This window comes from Drosophila mojavensis, unplaced genomic scaffold, assembly GCF_018153725.1.
Source record: "Drosophila mojavensis isolate 15081-1352.22 unplaced genomic scaffold, ASM1815372v1 contig_72, whole genome shotgun sequence".
Taxonomy (NCBI): Eukaryota; Metazoa; Arthropoda; class Insecta; order Diptera; family Drosophilidae; genus Drosophila; species Drosophila mojavensis.
Window position 1 is genome coordinate 1,556,235 of NW_025318897.1, and position 23,503 is coordinate 1,579,737.

General features: G+C 35.2%; 1 protein-coding gene and 2 long non-coding RNA genes across 5 annotated transcripts in view; 2 read left to right on the plus strand and 1 right to left on the minus strand.

The window, feature by feature from the left end:
• LOC6586704 (ran-binding protein 16) overlaps window positions 1-23,147 on the minus strand; it is a 40,533-nt gene extending 17,386 nt beyond the window's left edge. Inside the window, exons 1-4 of one of the 3 annotated variants that reach the window (XM_015160275.3) lie at window positions 22,951-23,145; window positions 14,689-14,887; window positions 14,492-14,580; window positions 14,201-14,430 (exon numbers count right to left, since the gene is read on the minus strand). In XM_015160275.3, coding sequence (XP_015015761.1) covers window positions 14,201-14,430; window positions 14,492-14,580; window positions 14,689-14,887; window positions 22,951-22,953 — 521 coding nt within the window. In that variant the 5' untranslated portion in view covers window positions 22,954-23,145. Of the gene's footprint in view, window positions 1-14,200; window positions 14,431-14,491; window positions 14,888-22,950 lie in introns of all 3 variants that reach the window. The other 2 variants (XR_001448868.3, XM_002012278.4) reach the window with 2 other exon arrangements.
• Window positions 15,337-15,970, plus strand: LOC26528482. Its single transcript, XR_006357453.1, has 2 exons — window positions 15,337-15,754; window positions 15,811-15,970. It is a non-coding gene; the product is annotated as an uncharacterized LOC26528482 (long non-coding RNA).
• LOC26528253 lies at window positions 17,429-21,055 on the plus strand. Its single transcript, XR_006357452.1, has 2 exons — window positions 17,429-20,567; window positions 20,625-21,055. It is a non-coding gene; the product is annotated as an uncharacterized LOC26528253 (long non-coding RNA).
• Window positions 23,148-23,503: the final 356 nt, after the last annotated feature.

Genomic DNA, 23,503 nt, shown 5'->3' on the forward strand with positions numbered 1-23,503 from the left:
GACAGAAACTGTTTTTGTCGCGTCTGGCTTAGCTCTCTCGCGCTCTGAGGGAGATAGTTGTTTCTGTTTTCGTTTCCTCAAGTCAAACACTGATCGTGTGCTTGAGTTAAAGAAGTAACGGTAAGTTGCGTTTGTATGGGTAATCACGCGCGATTGCTGCGTTCTTTTTGTATGTATGTATGCGTGTATTTACATGCACACGAAGGCAAAAACATTTTCTGCTGAGTTTGTTAGTCAAAGTGTTTTTTGCTGAGAGGCTTTGTGTGAGGGAAAATCGTGTTAGTTTTACGCGACACTCATGTGAGAGCGTCACACGAATGAGTGATCGCATTGCGTCTGAGCGAAACAGATGCTAAAGAAAACAGAGAGTGACGCTCAGAGAGAGACGTGTCTACACAATTTTTTTTTGGGTATGATGCGAGAAAGAGAATAAACGAAAAAACGCTCAACTCTCATTTGCAAGCTCTGATTATAAAGCAATTAAAAAGAATGTATGCAACTCATTTGATAACATGTAGTAGTAGTAGTAGTTTGTGTTTACTAAATATGTTTTAATTAATAGGCTGCCGGCAAATTTTCAAATGATGTAAAATGCTGTTTCTTGCGAGTAAACAAAAATAGTATCGTTCCAATACTAGAGTTATTCTATTCAAAGAATATTGAAAGTATTGAACACCAATATAAGAATATTCTCCCAGTTCAATGGGGAAATTCTTAAGACTCTACATAGTTTAGGGTAAGAGGTGTGCTTATAAGAATTCGGGAGGAAATAAAAAATGTAGGGACTTGGCAACTTTTGCAATGACATTGCTTTCCTTGCCATGGTCGAACGCGCAAGTGGTGAAAAGTTTTAGTCAGGTCAATACTGTAAAAACATAACTACGCAATAAAATGAATATTGATATGCTTACTCAATTTAAAGGTCAGGTTGAAGAAATGCAGCCATGACTTCTAGTTACTAAAAATATATTTAAATATCAATCAAATTAAAGCAAAAACCATCAGCTTTTTTGTCCGATTTTTTTCACAAAATTTCAGCTTTTTTTTAAAGTATCTTCCCACTAAAAACAGCTTTTCTTGCTGAACAAAAGTTGGCAACACTGGTTCTGTTATATATGTACAATGGAGGACAAAAGTATTTTGACAACGCATTGCAAAAACTCTAACTTATACTTTTGTCCTCCATTGTATGTACATATGTGTCGCAGATTCATTATCGTCTGGTTCCACATTTATTTTCCCAGCAGCACGTGCCTTGCGTTTTCTCGGATCTGACATGACGCGACCTTTCTTTTTCGAGTTTTCAACATCAATGAGCGTCACTTTTCTCTTCTTCTTCAATATACTCAAGTGGATACATACCACGCTCAATACTAATACGTTTTTGCTAGATGTTATAGTTATCTCACTCTGTCGCGTTGTCAGGCCGAAACTACGCAGAACAGATGATCTGTTGGGCTCGCGAAAATTACATGGTTTGTGAGACAGATACCACTGTTAAAAGACACAGTAGGTTACGCAAAGAGCAGTCCCGTTACTTTTAATGTTAACTAACAGCACTCTTGTGGCGTCACATTATCAGATTTTCCTATGTTGTCCCGGCTGAAGCTTGGCAGGCGCTTCAGCACAGATCGGCTAAGTGGTCGAAAACAACCAAAATTAAGTATATATAAGGAAATTTCAATAGCTTAAAATTTCAATAACTTCAAAGTGGTCAATCATTAACTTTATTACCATAAAATAAAGAAATTAAGTATACAATGAAATGAACTGGAAAGCCTCTCGAATGCAGCAATGATATGGCCCAAATGGCCAATAAGTCAGCAGGAATTGTTGATGGACATAGTTAACCGGATTCTTGCCATCAGTATTGTTAATTTATGCCAATTTACCTACACATTCAAATATAGTACACGTTGCAGCTGCATCAATAAAGGTGCTGCTCACACCTGCTGTCATGTCAAAAACATCCAGTGGAAGGAAATAAAATTTGTGTATTAATTGTCAAGTCGTAAACTTGTATGATTATGAGTATTGAAACCTAAGGAAACGCATAATCTGCCTGAATCAGCTCTTAAAACCCAGACAGAAGCTAACAATGCTGCGTATCATCTATGGCCATCGGATTTGTAATATAAAGAATGAAATTAGTACATATAATGATGCGGATTGATGGGAAATGCATAACACTTAGTAGTAACTCTTTAGTTTTACAAATTTAAGCATTAGATAGTAAGGTTAAATCCATTATATACAAAAGTAAAAGTGGTCAAGGGATTGCATGATCAATAACTGCTTAGAAAACGGTTTAGAGTATAAAAATTAGCAAAAACCTTTATATTTTACGATTCGTGAATCTATATAGAACATGTGATTAGCCGCCCAGCTCGTTTTATTTAGTCAACTAGTTTTAAGACAGTGTCAAAGTTGCCTGATTTTCATACAAATTCAAACGCGCGCCCACTATTTTCCGAAATAATGACGTCACGCTGTCAAATCAGCTGTTCGCTTTGCATAACCACTAACCACAGAACACATAGACCGGACAAGTAGTGTATAGCGTTTTGCACACTTTCTTTCGAGCATTAGTTCCCAGACCACTTCGTATTTGCTCGGCTCCTCACTTTTAGGGTCGGGTTACGAACAGTGTTGCCGAAACTTTTTCAGCAAAAGTAGCAAAACCGAAGGCTGAAAGTAGCTAGAAGTAGCCAACTTTCTTCTAAAATAGCTGAAAAAGTAGCAAAAAAGAAAACAGTGCTGTTTTTTTTTCATAAAAAGTCAATTTTATTAATTTAATTCTGATAATATCTCATCTATGACCACCAGCTCGTCATTTTCACCATTGTCGCTTTTATAATTTGCCTTTTTAAGGTAGTTGGGTGGAACGCTATACTCATAGCAACATTTGCCATATCGGCGTAATCCATATGTTTTGTGGACATACAATCTTAATGAAACTTTCAAAACGTGATCATATGGCTAAAATGTGTGTACATTCCAAAGCACAAGTCTCTAGTACTTGAAATGCGTTTTTTACAAAATGATGGCGTCAATGGGTCAGGGTATAAAAACTGATAAGAAATTAATTTTGCATAGCATTTTAGAAAGCTTACCTATTTTTCAGTTGTAGTATTAATTCTACACAAAGCTCAGTACATTTAAATCATTTACATTTAAAAAGTATCGAAGCGAATTTTGTTATAAGTTCGCTTGCATTTTAGCTAAATTTAATATTTGAAAATAGCCAGATTTGTAGCTAATAGCTGTTTGAAAATTTTTGTAGCAATCGGCCTTAAAAAGTAGCCAGATCTAGCTACAAAATAGCTGATTCGGCAACACTGGTTACGAAAATATGGGAACACAAAATCATTTCGCTTCATGCGCTCGGCCGAGATAGTCGACTGTTGAATAAACCCAGTGGCGACGACCTGAATGAGGTCTGTTGAAATAATGCATTACATACGAGAAAAAAGTAATGCATTACCTATGAACATTTTTTCAGCGCATTTGTAATGTACAAAATAAAAAGTGCTACTCATACGACAGAATCGAGCTCTTGTCAACTTCGTTTCTGTATGCCCCTTTCCCGCTAACCAACAAACGATTTTTGTCTTTCGTTGCGTCGTGACGAAATCGCCGAATTTCGTTTTGGACTTTACCGTTTTTGGCATGGAATGCGTGCCTTCTTTCGTTTGGTTTCTTTGTCTATGCCTATTCCTTTTGTGTGTATAGTGTTAATGAGTGTAAATACAAGTTCAAAAATGCATATGTGTGATGTTTTCTGTTTTCGTTTTACCCGCCGCGGCGCGTCATTTTTCATCTTACACGTATTTTTAATGACAAAAAAATTAATAATGTTTAATTTACAGATGCTATAAAAACCGAAGGGTCCACTAAGAAGACCTATCTATATAAGTACAATAAGAAACTGCTTTCGGGTCCAGAAAGCTCGACTGGCAAATCAGAAGTTCGATAATAAGGACAAACTAGATAATAAGACATAGCTTTAGATTTAGATGTAGATAGATATAATAAAATAGTAATAATACATAGTTTAAGACTATACATTTATTTATAGATATTAAGAAATAATAAATAATAATTTTTAAAAATTAAAAAAAAAAAAATACTACATTACTCAAGCGTTTCTATCTTTCAATTAGTAATCAATTATTTCTCCAATTACATTGCATTAAGAAGTAAGCCATTTTATATAGTGGGAAAATGGGTTGCAGGTATATTGTGTTGTAATGTACGCACATTACTAACCCATAAGCGATTTTGAAAATGTATAAGGCGTTTTCTTCAGGTTGCGGAATTTCTACATTACAATATTTAAAAAGTATACGCATGGGTAATGGAGAGCCGAAGGAAACTTCGTCACCTCATTACTTTCTGCATTACAAAATTCAATAATGTCATGCACCCAGGAGAAAAAGCGGCCATTCCTTAAAAAATTAAGGCAGCTTGTACTCGATCTTTTCATGCACACAGGCGACAAGTAATCCATGAATAATGGACAAAATAATGGGCATTTCCGCCACTGGGAAAGATCCCTCTGTGCTCAATGTTTCCCTTGCTCTCTCTCTCTCTCTCACGATGCTCTCTGCTCTCTTAAATATGTATATGATGTATGCATGTGAGCACAAGCAGCAGCTCACAAAAATTGAAATTTCTTCGCAGCGAGAACCCATGCCTTCCCTTCTGTGTGAAGAGTATACCGAACTTTTCAAACCGTTTGCCATGCGTTTTCGTTATTATTTGTGGGAAGGGTATGAAAGCGTTGGTGCGCATAATGAAAATGTTTTCGCGACGAGCATGCACACACACACTTACAGTATGCTACATGTACTATGAGCATTTGTATGCCTGTGTGCGAAGCTCTTGCTGCCTGTAGCAATTTTAAATCCCAGCATTTGCATTTGGTCGATCTTGTGAAGTGCTCATACATATGTATGTATGTATATACATTTGATTGTGTGTACGCATGGGATGCGATGCTCACAATTATGGGATATCAGTGAAATTTTCACTTGTAGAAGCATGTGTATGCCTGTGTGCCTTTACATGTGCGTGTGTGTATGTGTTTGTTTGTATGCATGGGACATGAACATTGGCGTGTGCCTCCCTCAACTTAGAATGGTGTGAACGATTTTGGGCTTTAATTGAAGAGGCGCGTTTATAGTTAAGAAGATGATTTTATTTCAATGATCGTGGGTTTGCCTATCAGAATGATTCTTTTTTTTTTTTTTTAATTGTGGTCTGGGAACTAATGCTCGAAAAAAAGTGTGCAAAACGCTTTACACTACTTGTCCGGTGTATGTGTTCTGACCAGGGTGACCGCGCCGGACCAAACGAAAAATACCAATTTGGTCTCAAAAATATACTATAAAATACTATTTCATATTTTACAAAATACCACTATAAATACCATAACAAATAAATCGTCTGGAAATTCAAATTATTATAAAATAATAACTGACTTATTATATAAATGTTTGTTGTTTATTTCATTTTAAAAAATTAATAATATTTCAGTCCAACATAAAACTAGAACAATATGCATTCGTATTCAATTCCATATTCCAATATATATTTAAAGTCTTAAAATTAATTAAATGCTTAAAATTCATTTTGTAACATTTTCTTAAAATAGTAAAGGAACTTCTTTGTTCAGTCTTGCTAGTTTCTCTTAAGATCATTTAATTATAATTACTAGCCTTCTTCGTCAGAGCAGCTTAAATTCAATTTGTTGAAATCTTTACATAACACTTGTTCACTGGGCTTAAAATTATTGCACCCATTTTCGCGCAATGATTATTGTACATGTAATATATGTGATATATTTACATTTTTAAAGCGGTTTCGATTTTTCGTTTTGATTAAATTAATTTGAGAGAATATGCGTTCACACGACGGATTAGAAACGGGCTAAATTATTAAATCTTTGTTTTTGTGTAGCCGCATGCTGCTTAAGTGACGCCAGCCTACTCAAAATGTTAGTCTGGCACGCTTTGCAGTGCGCATCCATATTATTTGCGCTCCTTCCCAGCCATTTTTCATTTTCCGGCATAGTCTCCCACTCAGCTCTATATTTTTGCTTATTGCTCATGTTTTCTATTTATTTGTTTTATACCTATATACCATTAAAATACTTTTGAGCAAAATCGGAGCTGATAAAATACCAAAAAGTATTTAAAATACCATATTCGGTCACCCTGATCACTCAATCATGACAGATACACATAAAGGAAAAAGGATGGAATCCCATAACGGTAAAACAACAATTTGGTTCTCTTTCGTTTTCTTTACTTTGCTTATTAGAGATGATACGTATGTAGATCAGTGATGGTACAAGAATTAATTGAATAACGAAATATCGGAAATGCAAATTAATAAAGAAAATAAAAAATATCGATACGACATATGTATGTATTTTTAGTCAAACTGTCTTTTGCCGAGAGGCTTTGTGCACTAACCAGAGAACACATAGACCGGACAAGTAGTGTAAAGCGTTTTGCACACTTTTTTTCGGGAGTTCTCTCACAGACACTTCGTATTTGCTCGGCTCCTCACTTTTTGGGTTCGGCCTACGAAAATATACGAAAGCACAATCATTTTGCTTCATGCGCTCGACCGAGATGGTCAAATATTGAACAAAAGATCCCTCTGCGCTAAATGTTTCCCTTGCTCTCTCTCTCTCTCTCACGATGCTCTCTGCTCTCTCAAATATGTATATGTATGTATGCATGTGAGCACAAGCCGCAGCTCACAAAAATTGAAATTTCTTCGCTGCGAGAACCCATGCCTTCCCTTCTGTGTGAAGAGTATACCGAACTTTTCAAACCGTTTGTCATGCGTTTTCGTTATTATTTGTGGGAAGGGTATGAAAGCGTTGGTGCGCATAATGAAAATGTTTTCGCGACGAGCATGCACACACACACTTACAGTATGCTATATGTACTATGAGCATTTGTATGCCTGTATGCAAAGCCCTTGCTGGCTGTAGCAATTTGAAATCCTAGCATTTGCATTTGGTCGATCTTGTGAACTGCTCACACTTACATATGTATGTATGTATGTATATACATTTGATTGTGTGTACGCATGGGAGGCGCTGCTCACAATTTTGGGATATAACTTGTAGAAGCACTTGTATGCCTGTGTGCCTTTACATGTGCGTGTGTGTATGTGTTTGTATGTATGCATGGGAGATGAACATTGGCGTGTGCCTCCCTCAACTTAGAATGGTGTGAACGATTTTGGGCTTTGATTGAAGAGGCGCGCTTATGTTTAAGTACCTGTTTTGATTCAATGATCGTGGGTTTACCTATCAGAATGAATGTTTTTTAAAAATGTGGTACCTGATTAATCCAAATTTTTGTAAAAATTATCAATTTGACCTATTTACGTATTCATCTTTTTAAAAAGGTGTCAAATTGACCTACATATGTATGCACAAGTGCAAGGGTTAAAAAAACACATCCCATTTTGCCCATTGGAATTAATCAGGTACCACATTTTTAAAAAACATTCATTCTGATAGGTAAACCCACGATCATTGAATCAAAACAGGTACTTAAACATAAGCGCGCCTCTTCAATCAAAGCCCAAAATCGTTCACACCATTCTAAGTTGAGGGAGGCACACGCCAATGTTCATCTCCCATGCATACATACAAACACATACACACACGCACATGTAAAGGCACACAGGCATACAAGTGCTTCTACAAGTTATATCCCAAAATTGTGAGCAGCGCCTCCCATGCGTACACACAATCAAATGTATATACATACATACATACATATGTATGTGAGCACTTCACAAGATCGACCAAATGCAAATGCTGGGATTTAAAATTGCTACAGGCAGCAAGAGCTTCGCACACAGGCATACAAATGCTCATAGTACATGTAGCATACTGTAAGTGTGTGTGTGCATGCTCGTCGCGAAAACATTTTCATTATGCGCACCAACGCCTTCATACCCTTCCCACAAATAATAACGAAAACGCATGGCAAACGGTTTGAAAAGTTCGGTATACTCTTCACACATAAGGGTAGGCATGGGCTCTCGCTGCGAAGAAATTTCAATTTGTGAGCGCTGCTTGTGCTCACATGCATACATACATATACATATTTGAGAGAGCAGAGAGCATCGTGAGAGAGAGAGAGCAAGGGAAACATTCAGCGCAGATGGATCCTTTGTTCAACAGTCGACCATCTCGGTCGAGCGCATGAAGCGAAATGATTGTGCTTTCGTATGTTTTCGTAGCTCGAACCCAAAAAGTGAAGAGCCGTGCAAATACGAAGTGTCTGGGAGATAACTCCCGAAAAAAAGTGTGCAAAACGCTTTACACTACTTGTCCGGTCTATGTGTTCTCTGGTTAGTGCTTTGTGTAAGCGAAAATCTTATTACTCTTTACGCGACTTTCATTTGAGATCGCCACTATCGTCATCGGCCACTATCGAGACATTGAACCATCGATAGTTCAGTCGCTCGATAGTGCCCGACCATCGATAGTGACGATAGTGCCATCGATAGCTTGGCACCTCTAATGCACACACATTGACAGCCTATTGTAAGACTATGTTGATCTATTAATTATTAATGGACACACACGAAAACACACAAACAGATGACTCAAAATGGTTGTTTATTGTTTCATCTGTCCATATTAATAGTTTCAAGGCATATGGATAATCTCGGCATTAGCATAGAGATCCCACAGTCCAGTCTGTTAACTGTAACAGTACAGTAAGTCTAATTTGTCAAGCACGGTGGCTGCTCTCTTATGGTTTAGGGGAGCACAAGCAAAGATTGTGATGGACCCTTGGTTTTAATCGAAGGAATAGCGTATCGGGATAGTACCTGATCACTTTACAAAGGAATTTGGGAAAATTAAGTGAACATATGGGTTTTACTATGGAAAATGCAGAACAATGACACAAAGAACACGTCTAATTTGGTCAAAAAGTGGACAATATGGCAAGGATTCAAGTCCCTGAAGTGTCCAGAGTATTCTTCAGACATGAATATCATTGAAAATATATGGAGTCATGTGAAATCGCAGCCAGCGAATTATGGGTGGCTCCAAGTGGAATGATAAAGATATTGGAGAGGAACAAGGACATTTGGTGCGCGATTCCTCCTGAAATGGTGCGACGGTACCCAAAAATGATTATATATAAGCAAAGCAGTAGCGCATGTGCTAAAGGCGACGCAAGTTATGTTAGAATAGGGAAGGTTCGAAACCTCTTCGATGTTTTTTTTCATAAATATTTCGTTTTTTATAAAATAGATATTTTATTGGGAAGGTGCGAGCTTGACTGAATGGCACTTAATACTTTTCATTTTCTTAGTCGAATAATTTTATAAGTTTAAATTTGTTTCATCTTAAATAGCCCTCAAATACATACATGTATGTATACGCAAATACATACATATGTATATATGTATATATATATAAGTCTGCAGGCATAGCATCAAGCATTCCTTATACACGCGCTCATTTGTATGTGTATGTATGTATGTACACATAAATGCGTACTCACTGTTAAAAGACACAGTAGGTTGCGCAAAGAGCAGTCCCGTTACTTTTAATGTTAACTAACAGCTCTCTTGTGACGTCACATTATCAGATTTTGCTATGTTATCCCGGCTGAAGCTTGGAAGGCATTTCAGCAGAGATCGACTAAGTCGTCCAAAACAACCAAAACTAACTATATATAAAAAATTTTAATAGTAAATACCTTAAAAATGGTCAATCACTAATTTTATTACCATACAATAAAGAAATTAAGTATATAATGGAATGAACTGGGAGGCCTCTCGAATGCAGCAAAAATGGCCAATAAGTCAGCAGGAATGGTTGATGGACATAGTTAACTGGGTTCTCGCCATCAGTATTGTTTATTTATGCCAATTTACCTACACATTTAAATATAGTACACGTTGAAGCTGCATCAATAAAGGTGCTGCTCACCCCTGCTGTCATGTCAGAAACATCCGGTAGAATGAACTAATATTTGTGTATTAGTTGCCAAGTCGTAAACTTGTATGATTATAAGTATTGAAACCTAAGGAAACACATAATCCTCCTGAATCAGCTCTTAAAACTTAGACAGAAGCTAACAATGCTGCGTATCATCTATGGCCATCGGATTTGTAATATAAAGAATGAAATTAGTACGTATGATTATGCGGATTGATGGGAAATGCATAATACTTAGTAGTAACTTTTTAGCTTTACAAATTCAAGCCTTAGATAGTAAGGTTAAGTCCATTATATGCAAGAGTAAAAGTGGTCAAGGGATTGCATGATCAATAACTGCTTAGAAAACAATTTAGAGTATAAAAATTAGCAAAAACCTTTATATTTTCCGATTCGTGAATCTATATAGAACATGTGATTAGCCGCCCAACTCGTTTTATTTAGTCTACTAGTTTTAAGACAAATAACAGTGTCAAAGTTGCTTGATTTTCATACAAATTCAAACGCGCGCCCACCATTTTCTGAAATAATGACGTCACGCTGCCAAATCAGCTGTTCGCTTTGCATAACCTACTATCACTCAATCGTGATGCGTACTCTAGCATATTCTAAGAATCTCAGTTGCGATTGATTTGTCTTTGTATTGTTTTTGAATTTCCATACATTGGCATTTAATTGCCATATGGCGTCATAACAATAATGTGATTTCGATTTATTTACTGTTGTTTGAAACAACGCGGTGGTGCTGTAGGCAGAAGCGCCGGCGATCATTATTTTACAGAGCTTGCAAATGAGAGTTGAGCGTTTTTTCGTTTATTCTCTTCCTCGTATCATAACCAAAAAAAAATTGTGCAGACAAGTCTCTCTCTGAGCGTCACTCTCTGTTTTCTTTAGCATCTGTTTCGCTCAGACGCAATGCGATCACTCATTCGTGTGACGCTCTCACATGAGTGTCGCGTAAAACTAACACGATTTTCCCTCACACAAAGCTTCTCAGCAAAAAACACTTTGACTAAAAAACTCAGCAGAAAATGTTTTTGCCTTCGTGTGCATGTAAATACACGCATACATACATACAAAAAGAACGCAGCAATCGCGCGTGATTACCCATACAAACGCAACTTACCGTTACTTCTTTAACTCAAGCAAACGATCACTGTTTGACTTGAGGAAACGAAAACAGAAACAACTGTCTCCCTCAGAGCGCGAGAGAGCTAAGCCAGACGCGACAAAAACAGTTTCTGTCTGAGTTTTTTTGACTGTGTCAGTGAAAGACACTTTTTTGCAGACAACGAAAAAGTGTTAACAGTTTTTTGCGAGCTATGTTATTTTAGTTATTTTAACAAACATGCTATTTGGTTTGGGTGCGAGTTCAAATCCCGCGGAAAACTCTTTTTTGTAAATTGCAAATTTTTGTTATTTTAGCTTCTTTTATATTTTTTAAATTTCATAAAAATGTTTCTTTCCATATTATGAATATCTATTAAGCTTATTTATATTTGCAAATACATAAATAGATGGCTGACGCATATAAATGCCGCGATTCGGGCACTGTAAATGCCGATTGCCACGCCCCTAGTGGCCGTAGACTCCTCATTTTGGCCAGTTCTTAGAACGAGCAACCGGTTCCCTAAATGCAAAATTTGAACTCTTACGCTCAAAAAATTTTTCGATTTACCACGCCCTTAAATTGGCGTAAAAATTATTTTTGGGGCATCGATAGAGGAGGCTACCAGTAACTCAACTCTCCTAATTTCAGCTTCTAAGCTTCTAGCTCTTAAGCTGTAGGAGATATAAGCTTTTACGGTTTGCCACGCCCCCTATGGGCGTACATATATCTACCATAGCCCGTTTGACTTGGGTGGTCAACCCGCGTATATATACTAAATTTCAGGTCTCTACCATAGCAGAATTCGAAAAATCACTATATCTTCAGGTTAGATTTGCCACGCCCCTAGTAGGCGTATATATATAGTTATTATACCCATCTTTATTGAATCGAAAGCTCACGTGCAAAATTTCAGCATTCTAGACTTACAACTTTAGGAGATACAGTTTTATCCGATTTACCACGCACCTAATGGGCGGAGATATATCCGCCATATCTCGTGAATCTTGGGTGGTCGACGCGGACCTACATCCCGAATTTCAGCTTTCTAGCTCTTTAAATAACATGATTTCTAGTATATCGGAAAATGCATTTTCCGATTTGCCACGCCCCTAGTGGGCGGATCGGGAAAATTTTAACACTTTATAAATCGGAGATACACACGAGTATGTGTTCCAAATTTCAAGTCTCTAGCTTCAATAGCGCCGAAATAGACTGCGTTCATACGGACAGACGGACGGACGGACAGACAGATAGGCGGACGGACATTGCACAAAACCAATATACTCATTTCACTTTCGCGAATGAGTATAATTAAGATCTTAAACATCCATAGAGTGGAAGCAGAAATACAGACCCTTAAATTTGCAACATTGAATTTGTGTTACAGTTTTGCTCGTCACTGTAAGTCTCTAGTATTTAAAATACGCCTTTTACAAATATGTGCGTGAGGGGATGAACATACGGATGGGGAGTAAATTTTAAATTTTATTAACGAAATTCTATAGAGTACTGATCTTCGATAGTGTTTAAAATCGATAACAGAAAACCGGAAGAGCTATCGATTTTTGATGAAAAGCTCGATATGCGCTTGGTATACACGAACCTAGGAAAAACAATTCGTATATCTTCTGAGATCGACACGTTCAAACATAAGGAAAGACTGACAGGGCTGACTCAGCTCGTCGCCCTGATCAAGAATATATATACTTTATGGGGTCTGCGATGTTATATACTTTTAACAAAATAAAAACCCTGATTTCCTATTTTCAATGAGTTCAGAATATAAAAATCGATAACATAATAACGGGTACAGGGCTATATCGCTGTACATACGAACTTTGTAACCTCAAATTGAGGTCTCTAGCTCTCATACATACACTCATTATACCATTATACACTCATTATACCCTGAACCCATTGAAAATGGTTTTGTTAAAATGGTTATGTTTAAATGTATGTAACAGGCAGAAGAAGATGGGGCAGACCCCATAAAATGTATATCCAAAAATCGGTAACTTATCCCGTTAAGTTTTTATCGATAAAAAACATTATCGAAAATCAGTAATAAAATCATATCTGCTACATCTTTGAAGCGGGAGTCGTCAAATTTTAAATGTTAATTTAAAGAATTTCGATTTTTTCTATAATTCACCGCAACCCTTATATTGAGCCCCACATCCATAAACTTGTATAAGATGTCTTTCAAATATTAAAAGCTTGTGCTTTGGCAAATGCACGTATTTCAATGTTATAATCACGATCTGAAAATTTTATGAAGATAGTCCATCCACAAGAAAAGTTATTAAACAATTAAGTGCCGGTAGTAGTACCAAACTGCAGCCAATGCGTGTTTATGCGTGCGTGCGTATGCCTGTGTGGGTGCATGTGCGAATCATTAATGAAATAGCAGTTGCTCGAAGGATTCAGAGGATCTCGAAGCCATGAAAAAAACCATCAGTTTTTTTGAGAAAAACTCTATATGGAGTATAGCTGTTAGTCTATAGTCTCTTTAAAATAAATCTTCTTAAATCGACGCGGATATGGATGGGCTCACGGACAGGGCTAAATCGACCGAATCAAAAATACATACCTTATGGGGATTCCCATGCCATCTGCCGCCTGTTACATGAATTTAACAGAACCACTATACCCTGATTCTAAATGGGTTAAAGGTATAAACCTCATATTCATGGGGTTAATTGTAACAAGTAACCGCCTGTGTGATACTCGTCTACTATTGTCGTTTGGAAACAACTAAATGTATCGGTGGAATCGGGTATTCCCACTTCATACATTAAATTCTAGTGAATAATCGATTTTTCTACAGCCCCAGTATATGTTATAAGTTTCGTGTTTGTAGCTTCAATAACGTACAAATGGATCATACGATCGGAAAGCAAGACGGACATTGCACAAAACCAATATTTGTTCTTCCCTTTTGAATAGAGTATAATGAAAATGATGACACGAGGTATCTAGATCGGATCACAATTTTTTTTTCATTAATTTATCTGGTTGCTGTTAAAGGTTACTTTTATTTATATAACTAATTAGTCGTAAATGTTTTATTAATATGGTTTTAATTAACTTACGCCTGTTGCGACTCGTCCAGAAAGTTTAAGTTCTTGCTATTATCTCGAGCATTTATCAAAAGGGAACAGGAAAGTAGAAACGTATCGTACAGTTGGTGATCTCGGTAAGATGTAGCTATCTTACGGTTTTTAGAGAATGACAAGTGTGCATCTAGCTCCACAATTGAATTCATTTCTGTTACCAACTGCGACAGAATTTGTACGCCAATAGTACAATGCTCAACCGAGCCCTATTCAATGAAACAAGTGCATTGCTTTTAAGGATGGATAGCATTTTTAATATTTACGTACCTGTAAAAACTTTTTTACGTCCTCAAGTATGTTTTGAAAGATGAATTCTCCCTTGCATGAATCGAACCATCCATATTTTGTAATTTTTGCTAAAAGTGTTACAAGTGCTTGTACTACAAAGTGTTGCAAATTAAGTCTGGTTGCCAAATAGTTGAGGGCATAGCTGCGAATATCAATGCGTTGTCCGAGAGTTATACCTTGAATGAGTTTTGTGAGGGTAGAAGCTGCAAGAAGTTGTGCATAACTGGAATCAGCTCGATCTAGCAGTAACTGGCATTTTGGTAAAGCATCGTTGCTATTAACAAATATCGCCAGTCTCTTTTCAGCATCAGCACGTATGTTTGCATCTGTCGCTTCATACAGCTGCTTGCACAATATTTCCAATTGTTGGATTTCCTACATCAAATAAATTATTACAATACATATAAGTATTTCTTGTTAATTGCAAATTAAATTTTAGTTTCACATAAAATACATGCTTTTGACTTAAATTTAAAAAAATGCAAATGGATGTAAATACATATGTACATACATATACGAAATAGATATATACATATATGTACATGTACAAATATGTATATATGTACATCCATATGTATGAGTATCCAATTGACGATATCTTATACCAAGTCTTACAAATTTGAGTAGTCAGCAATCATATGTATATCCACATATGCATGTATGTATGAACATAAAAACGAGTTACTAAACATATACATATGTATATGTACATATTTTCTATGTAAATACATACATACATACATATGTTTCAATCTTCATAATACTAAACCATTTTCATCTTAAATTACTAAACATCAATGCCAATTTACTACAACGTATTATTTTGTAATGGTCGCAAGCCAAACAAAAAAAATAAGGGTAAATAAAAATAACGAAAGAAATAGTTCAAAAAGTACGCGCGCTTGCAAAAGCTTTGAAAAGGTACAGCGAACCTTTTTCAGTGCTTGCAGCGCTGCATTGAGAGCTTTCGGTGGGTGCCGAAAAGTTGTCGCGCACGCGCAACAGCTGATCTTGTCGCGCTGTGCGAATTCTGCAGCGACAAATATTAGTGCAGCCAACTTTAGGGGCAATAAAACCTGTAAGCTTTTATCTACCCAAAGCTATATAAGCCGAAAAAGTGCAAAATTGAGCCCTTTTTCTAGAACTCCACGTTGCGACTTTACACTAAATCCATATATATATATGTATATAATATATATACATATATGGTGAGGAACTCGTGCGCTGCAATAATTAATAAAGGTACGAAGATTGGCATATTGTGGCATATTAGCTAAATAAAGCAACTTTTTCTCTAGCGCAGCAACAAATTTTCTTGACGCCCGTGTCAAATTTGGGCACGGCAATATAGAAAAAGCCTGCCCTAGACACGGGCTCTGTTTTAATTTTTTTGGCCCATCAAGATCGATCGCAGCAACTTTATCGAAAGGCTGGAGGAACTTCAACAGCAGGCGGGGGAAACACAAACGTGAATCGTGGCTCATAAATTGCATAGTGACAATTAAACCTATAAAACTTTTAACCCCAAAAACTCTAAGCCGCGAAAATCTAAAAGTGGAAAAAAAAAAAACTACACACAGTCAAGAACAAAAACTCTAGTTCTACCATAATCAACTAAACGAAAAAAAAAAAAAGAACAAAACCCACACTTCAATTACATATGTGACGTACACTGTAAAAATTTTGCTACTAGCAACTAAAATAGTTCACCAAATTAAAAGAAGAAAAATGTAAAATTAAAACCCACGACTTAAAACTAGCATGAAAATAGAAAAAATAATACGATGACGTAAAAAAAAAAAAAAAAAAAAAAAAAAAACATCAATAACATAATAATGAAATAATAAACTTTATCATATATATGCATATATATATATATATATAGATACATATATGCACATATAAAAGTAGAACAATATCAAAAAAAAAAAAAAAAAAAAAAAACATGAAGTAAAAGAAATAATAAAAGAAATTATATATAAATGTAGAACAAAAAAAAAAAAATAAATAAATAAAAGAAAAAATTATTTTTGTTTAAAAAAAAAAAAATAAATAAATAAAAAATCGAAAAAGTAAGAAAGAAAAAATAATAATAATTTGAATAGATATAAATATAAAAAGAAGTATAAAAATGTAAAGGTAAAAGAAAAAAAAAAAAACAACAAAAACTGTGTGTTTGTCCGCCCCTATATTCTTTTTGTAACCTCAACGCCACGCTACAGCTACCACGAGGAAAGGCCTTTCATCGCTGGAGTGAAAAAATCTAAAGATCATGTAAGTGCTGGAAGATACCCTGTACTCCCACTCCCCCCAACCCCAAACCATTATATTTTTTTTACATGAATTAATATATACAAAAAAAAAAAAAAAAAAACAAGTAATAATATAATGTTTGGAAATAATTGCATGCAAGAATGAAGCAAAGCATATTTTTTTTTTTAAATTAAAATAATTTGTTTTGCAACCACATTTTTAAATAAAATTATTAAGACCATTTTTCTTTATATTTATATCTATTTGTTTGCCAAGTGAATTAAACTAAATGATTTCACCTAAATTATGAAAAAAAAAGAGGTAAAATAAACAGAGAAATAAATAAATAAATAAATAAAGTAGATAAATAAACCAAATTTAATAAGTTAAATCTATATAAATATATATCTATATATAAATATATATAAAAAAAAAATAATAATAATAATAATAATCATATTAAATAAAATGAACAATTAAATAAATTAATGAAATAAATAAAACAAACTTAGCATGAAATGAGGAAAAAAAAAATGAGAATATAAATATGAAATAAATAAATAACAAATAAATAGGATTGAATAGCAAGAAAGATTTACGATAGAAAATAGAACAATTTAAAGAATAGCATAAAAAAAAAAAAAAAAAGAGAAAAAAAAAAAAAAAAAACAAAAAACTAATAATAATGTAAAATAATAATGTAGAATAATAACAACATTGTTTGTATAAGAAAAATAATCGATTGTAATCTTAGTATCCCAATGTCTAGATATTATTTAAATGAATGGAAATGAATATTATGAATAATAGGAATGAAACCAAGAACAATATGAGTCATTAATCTGGAAGAAGGGTTGAAATAATGGGGTAGGCTAGTTAGTGTTGGAGCTTCTTTGGGGTTTTTCTGGTAAAATTGTTTGTGAAAAACCATGGTTGGGTGGGTAAAGAGCGCGTGTGCCGAATGCCATCTATGGCCACGCTTAGTTGTGTCGGTGTTCTTGATGTAAATTTGTGCCCGTTCTTCCCCTAATTCCTCAGTATAATTTGTTTTTTTTCGTGGAGTATAGCTCCACCTCGAGTTTAAGGGATCTTACAAATTAAAATTTATGAACTCTGATCGCAAGGCAGAAAAGAACCCCCCCCACACTCCCGACGAGCGACGGCACAAGAAGGTCCCGCTTATCTGTCTTGCGACCGAAAAACAAAGCCAAGTCAGTGCTTTGTAGAGAGAGTTCTCTGCTGAATGAACACTTTTGTTTACATAAATTTTTGGCGCCCAACGTGGGGCATGAAAGTATGCAGCTTTATAGGCATCACGCTTTCAGAGTCCCATTTTTAATGTTCAAATAATCAACACGGTCTTTTCTCTAATCGCAGAAAAAGAGTTGGCTGTTTGAAACACCCATTTTGGTGATGGTTGAAAACTCAGTGTCCAGAGTGCTGAAATAGATTGGACTTGCTTGGTCGGCCTATCGCAACTGTGACAGATGAGTCAAATCAATTCTTAATAGGGACTACGAAGCTGAAAGATTCGAGCTGAATCTCAGACCGAGAAACCCGAATAAGATAAATTCAACTTATAATAACACCTGTATCACCATGTTTGCTCGTTTGTCTTCGTATAGTTGTTATTTCATTTAGATATTATTTTAATTGTGTTTTGTAAAATTATCAGATACGATTCCAGAATATTGTATATTGGGCCCAGCTCGGATATCAATACTGATTGTTCTCTGGTAGTTGTTGCAGGGCCAAATGAGATGAATCTGGGTGCAATATAAACTCATACCCGTCTGGCCAGTAGATGTTGTTATGACAGAAGTTGCTAAATGTTGAGAGTGTTGTCTGGAACTTGTGTATATGCTGCATTGGCGTATCCTTGCCGAACACTCACACTTTAGTTAACTTTTGCATAGCAATACTCTATAACCAGTTTTAGTAGCAATAGCCCAAAATCCATTATTTCCCCTAATTGTATAATATAGCAAGAACAGCACACAACAGCACAAAACCTAGCTACCTTCCCCATTATATCAACCCAAACTTGTTACATTCATTAGCAAATTAAAAATATTTAGATACAAAATGCCTATTTCAAGAAGTCCTCAAGATATGCGCACAGTAGAGAAAACTGTTAGTTTGTGTAGTCTTTGTAGCCAAGGGATGAGCAATACCCAGCAATGTTATTGTACCCCTTGTAAGCACAATTTTCACAAGTTATGTCTAGAACAGTGGCTGGAAAATAAGCAAGAATGTCCGGAATGTCAGTCCACATTGGACCCAAGGTCAATTAAGCTGGTTATTGGTAACTGTTCACCTGACCCGAAACCAGCTTCAACATCAGCAATTCCAGGTAGTTCGCGTATGGTAACGCGTAATTTAGCCAAAGCATTAGGTGAAGTTCCGCCTGAGTCTCTAGAGCATCCCCAAGAGCGATCGCTCGAAGGCAGTGAGGTAATTATATCCGGTTTAGATGCAAGCCATAATTCTGACCGAAACGTAGTTCCTCCTCCAAGAGGCATTAGTACCCGCCGACGAGGCCGACCCAATCGAGCCGGCCATACTCGTCAAGAATCGGCAGGCGTTGATTATAATATAATTCAGCAAATGATCGAGCAGTCAGTCACTCGTGTGATGTCGGCGCTCCGTATTGATTCACGGCCCAGCTCAAGCGAGCAGCTGCCGTCTATTCCGACTCCTATGGCATACTCGCCAGGAGGTTCGTCTGTCCAAAGCAGAAGAACAGCTGACATTATGCAGAAATGGAATCTCCATTTTGATGGGTCATCTGAAGGACTAGGAGTGGAAGAATTTATTTATCGTGTGAGAGTCCTTACTGACGAAACTCTCGATAGTGATTTTATGGGGCTTTGCAAACATTTGCACATTCTTTTCTCTGGGAAAGCTAGAGATTGGTTCTGGATGCTCCCCTTATAGAGCTTTATTTGGGTTAGATATGATAACTCATGGTTCAGACTACAAGTTGATAAAGCAATTAACATTGCTTGAAGAACCATTAGTACCACTATCTCGATCAGATAACTTATCCCTAATTCGTAAAGATATACAGGCCAACATAAAACAAGCTTATGAACGAAATGTTAAACAGTATAATTTACGTTCTAAGCCTGTTACATTTAGGGAAGGGCAGGAAGTGTATCGCCGAAATTTTTCACTTAGCAAATTCGCTCACAATTATAATGCGAAATTAGCACCCCAATTTTTGAAATGTAGAGTGAAAAAGAAACTAGGAAATTGCTTTTATCTTTTAGAGAATTTGCAAGGTCAAGAGATAGGTACCTTTCATGCCAAAGACATTAAGCAATAGACATCCGAACATATTCCCGCTAATATTCCGTCTAACGGTGGTATATTATCGGGTGGTGTAATGGTCGCAAGCCAAACAAAAAAAATAAGGGTAAATAAAAATAACGAAAGAAATAGTTCAAAAAGTACGCGCGCTTGCAAAAGCTTTGAAAAGGTACAGCGAACCTTTTTCAGTGCTTGCAGCGCTGCATTGAGAGCTTTCGGTGGGTGCCGAAAAGTTGTCGCGCACGCGCAACAGCTGATCTTGTCGCGCTGTGCGAATTCTGCAGCGACAAATATTAGTGCAGCCAACTTTAGGGGCAATAAAACCTGTAAGCTTTTATCTACCCAAAGCTATATAAGCCGAAAAAGTGCAAAATTGAGCCCTTTTTCTAGAACTCCACGTTGCGACTTTACACTAAATCCATATATATATATGTATATAATATATATACATATATGGTGAGGAACTCGTGCGCTGCAATAATTAATAAAGGTACGAAGATTGGCATATTGTGGCATATTAGCTAAATAAAGCAACTTTTTTCTCTAGCGCAGCAACAAATTTTTCTTGACGCCCGTGTCAAATTTGGGCACGGCAATATAGAAAAGCCTGCCCTAGACACGGGCTCTGTTTTAATTTTTTTGGCCCATCAAGATCGATCGCAGCAACTTTATCGAAAGGCTGGAGGAACTTCAACAGCAGGCGGGGGAAACACAAACGTGAATCGTGGCTCATAAATTGCATAGTGACAATTAAACCTATAAAACTTTTAACCCCAAAAACTCTAAGCCGCGAAAATCTAAAAGTGGAAAAAAAAAAACTACACACAGTCAAGAACAAAAACTCTAGTTCTACCATAATCAACTAAACGAAAAAAAAAAAAAAGAACAAAACCCACACTTCAATTACATATGTGACGTACACTGTAAAAATTTTGCTACTAGCAACTAAAATAGTTCACCAAATTAAAAGAAGAAAAATGTAAAATTAAAACCCACGACTTAAAACTAGCATGAAAATAGAAAAAATAATACGATGACGTAAAAAAAAAAAAAAAAAAAAAAAAAAAAACATCAATAACATAATAATGAAATAATAAAATTTATCATATATATGCATATATATATATATATATATAGATACATATATGCACATATAAAAGTAGAACAATACCAAAAAAAAAAAAAAAAAAAAAACATGAAGTAAAAGAAATAATAAAAGAAATTATATATAAATGTATAACAAAAAAAAAAAAATAAATAAATAAAAGAAAAATATTATTTTTGTTTTAAAAAAAAAATAAATAAATAAAAAATCGAAAAAGTAAGAAAGAAAAAATAATAATAATTTGAATAGATATAAATATAAAAAGAAGTATAAAAATGTAAAGGTAAAAAAAAAAAAAAAAAAAACAACAAAAACTGTGTGTTTGTCCGCCCCTATATTCTTTTTGTAACCTCAACGCCACGCTACAGCTACCACGAGGAAAGGCCTTTCATCGCTGGAGTGAAAAAATCTAAAGATCATGTAAGTGCTGGAAGATACCCTGTACTCCCACTCCCCCAACCCCAAACCATTATATTTTTTTTACATGAATTAATATATACAAAAAAAAAAAAAAAAAAAACAAGTAATAATATAATGTTTGGAAATAATTGCATGCAAGAATGAAGCAAAGCATATTTTTTTTTTTTAAATTAAAATAATTTGTTTTGCAACCACATTTTTAAATAAAATTATTAAGACCATTTTTCTTTATATTTATATCTATTTGTTTGCCAAGTGAATTAAACTAAATGATTTCACCTAAATTATGAAAAAAAAAGAGGTAAAATAAACAGAGAAATAAATAAATAAATAAATAAAGTAGATAAATAAACCAAATTTAATAAGTTAAATCTATATAAATATATATCTATATATAAATATATATAAAAAAAAAATAATAATAATAATAATAATCATATTAAATAAAATGAACAATTAAATAAATTAATGAAATAAATAAAACAAACTTAGCATGAAATGAGAAAAAAAAAAATGAGAATATAAATATGAAATAAATAAATAACAAATAAATAGGATTGAATAGCAAGAAAGATTTACGATAGAAAATAGAACAATTTAAAGAATAGCATAAAAAAAAAAAAAAAGAAAAAAAAAAAAAAAAAAACAAAAAACTAATAATAATGTAAAATAATAATGTAGAATAATAACAACATTGTTTGTATAAGAAAAATAATCGATTGTAATCTTAGTATCCCAATGTCTAGATATTATTTAAATGAATGGAAATGAATATTATGAATAATAGGAATGAAACCAAGAACAATATGAGTCATTAATCTGGAAGAAGGGTTGAAATAATGGGGTAGGCTAGTTAGTGTTGGAGCTTCTTTGGGGTTTTTCTGGTAAAATTGTTTGTGAAAAACCATGGTTGGGTGGGTAAAGAGCGCGTGTGCCGAATGCCATCTATGGCCACGCTTAGTTGTGTCGGTGTTCTTGATGTAAATTTGTGCCCGTTCTTCCCCTAATTCCTCAGTATAATTTGTTTTTTTTTTCGTGGAGTATAGCTCCACCTCGAGTTTAAGGGATCTTACAAATTAAAATTTATGAACTCTGATCGCAAGGCAGAAAAGAACCCCCCCACACTCCCGACGAGCGACGGCACAAGAAGGTCCCGCTTATCTGTCTTGCGACCGAAAAACAAAGCCAAGTCAGTGCTTTGTAGAGAGAGTCTCTCTGCTGAATGAACACTTTTGTTTACAATTTTTCTAATTGTAAAAAAACTAGCTTGCTTTAATTAATATTCACAAAGCGGCACAAGAATTCATCGCTAATTTTGTATAGACTAATAAATTAATTATAAATTTACCATAATGCTTTTTTTGTGGTTCTCAATGGTTAATGGTTAATGGGGTTTTAATGATTGGCTACGACAGATTCAAGCAAAATAGGTTGTTTTCTTAAGCGTTGCACTGTTTAAAAATTCAACTACAGCAAAGTCCCTTCTTTAAGTACGAATTAAATTAAAATTCTAAACTGAAAGTACATAAATTGAACTCGCCCATTACTAAGTTTATCTACAGTGATGCTAATCTAGCTATTTTAAAGCCAAATCTATCATTCAATGCCTTTTGTACTGCTATCAAGGTCTATGCCAAGAATACTATCACTAGCCAGAGAACACGTAGACTAGACATGTAGAACAAACTTTTCTACAGCAGAAAATGTTAAGTTGGTGGAGCACTATACTTCGTATTTGATCGCCTCGGTCGCTGGAGGTTCGAGCAGTGAAAATATTGCACGACAAAGTTAGTACGCTGCAAGCGCTCAACTGAAATGGTTCCATTCTTATATGAAGCACAGCTATGCGCTATTTGTCCTACTCTCTCTCTCTCTCTCTCTCGCTCTATCTCTCTCTACGG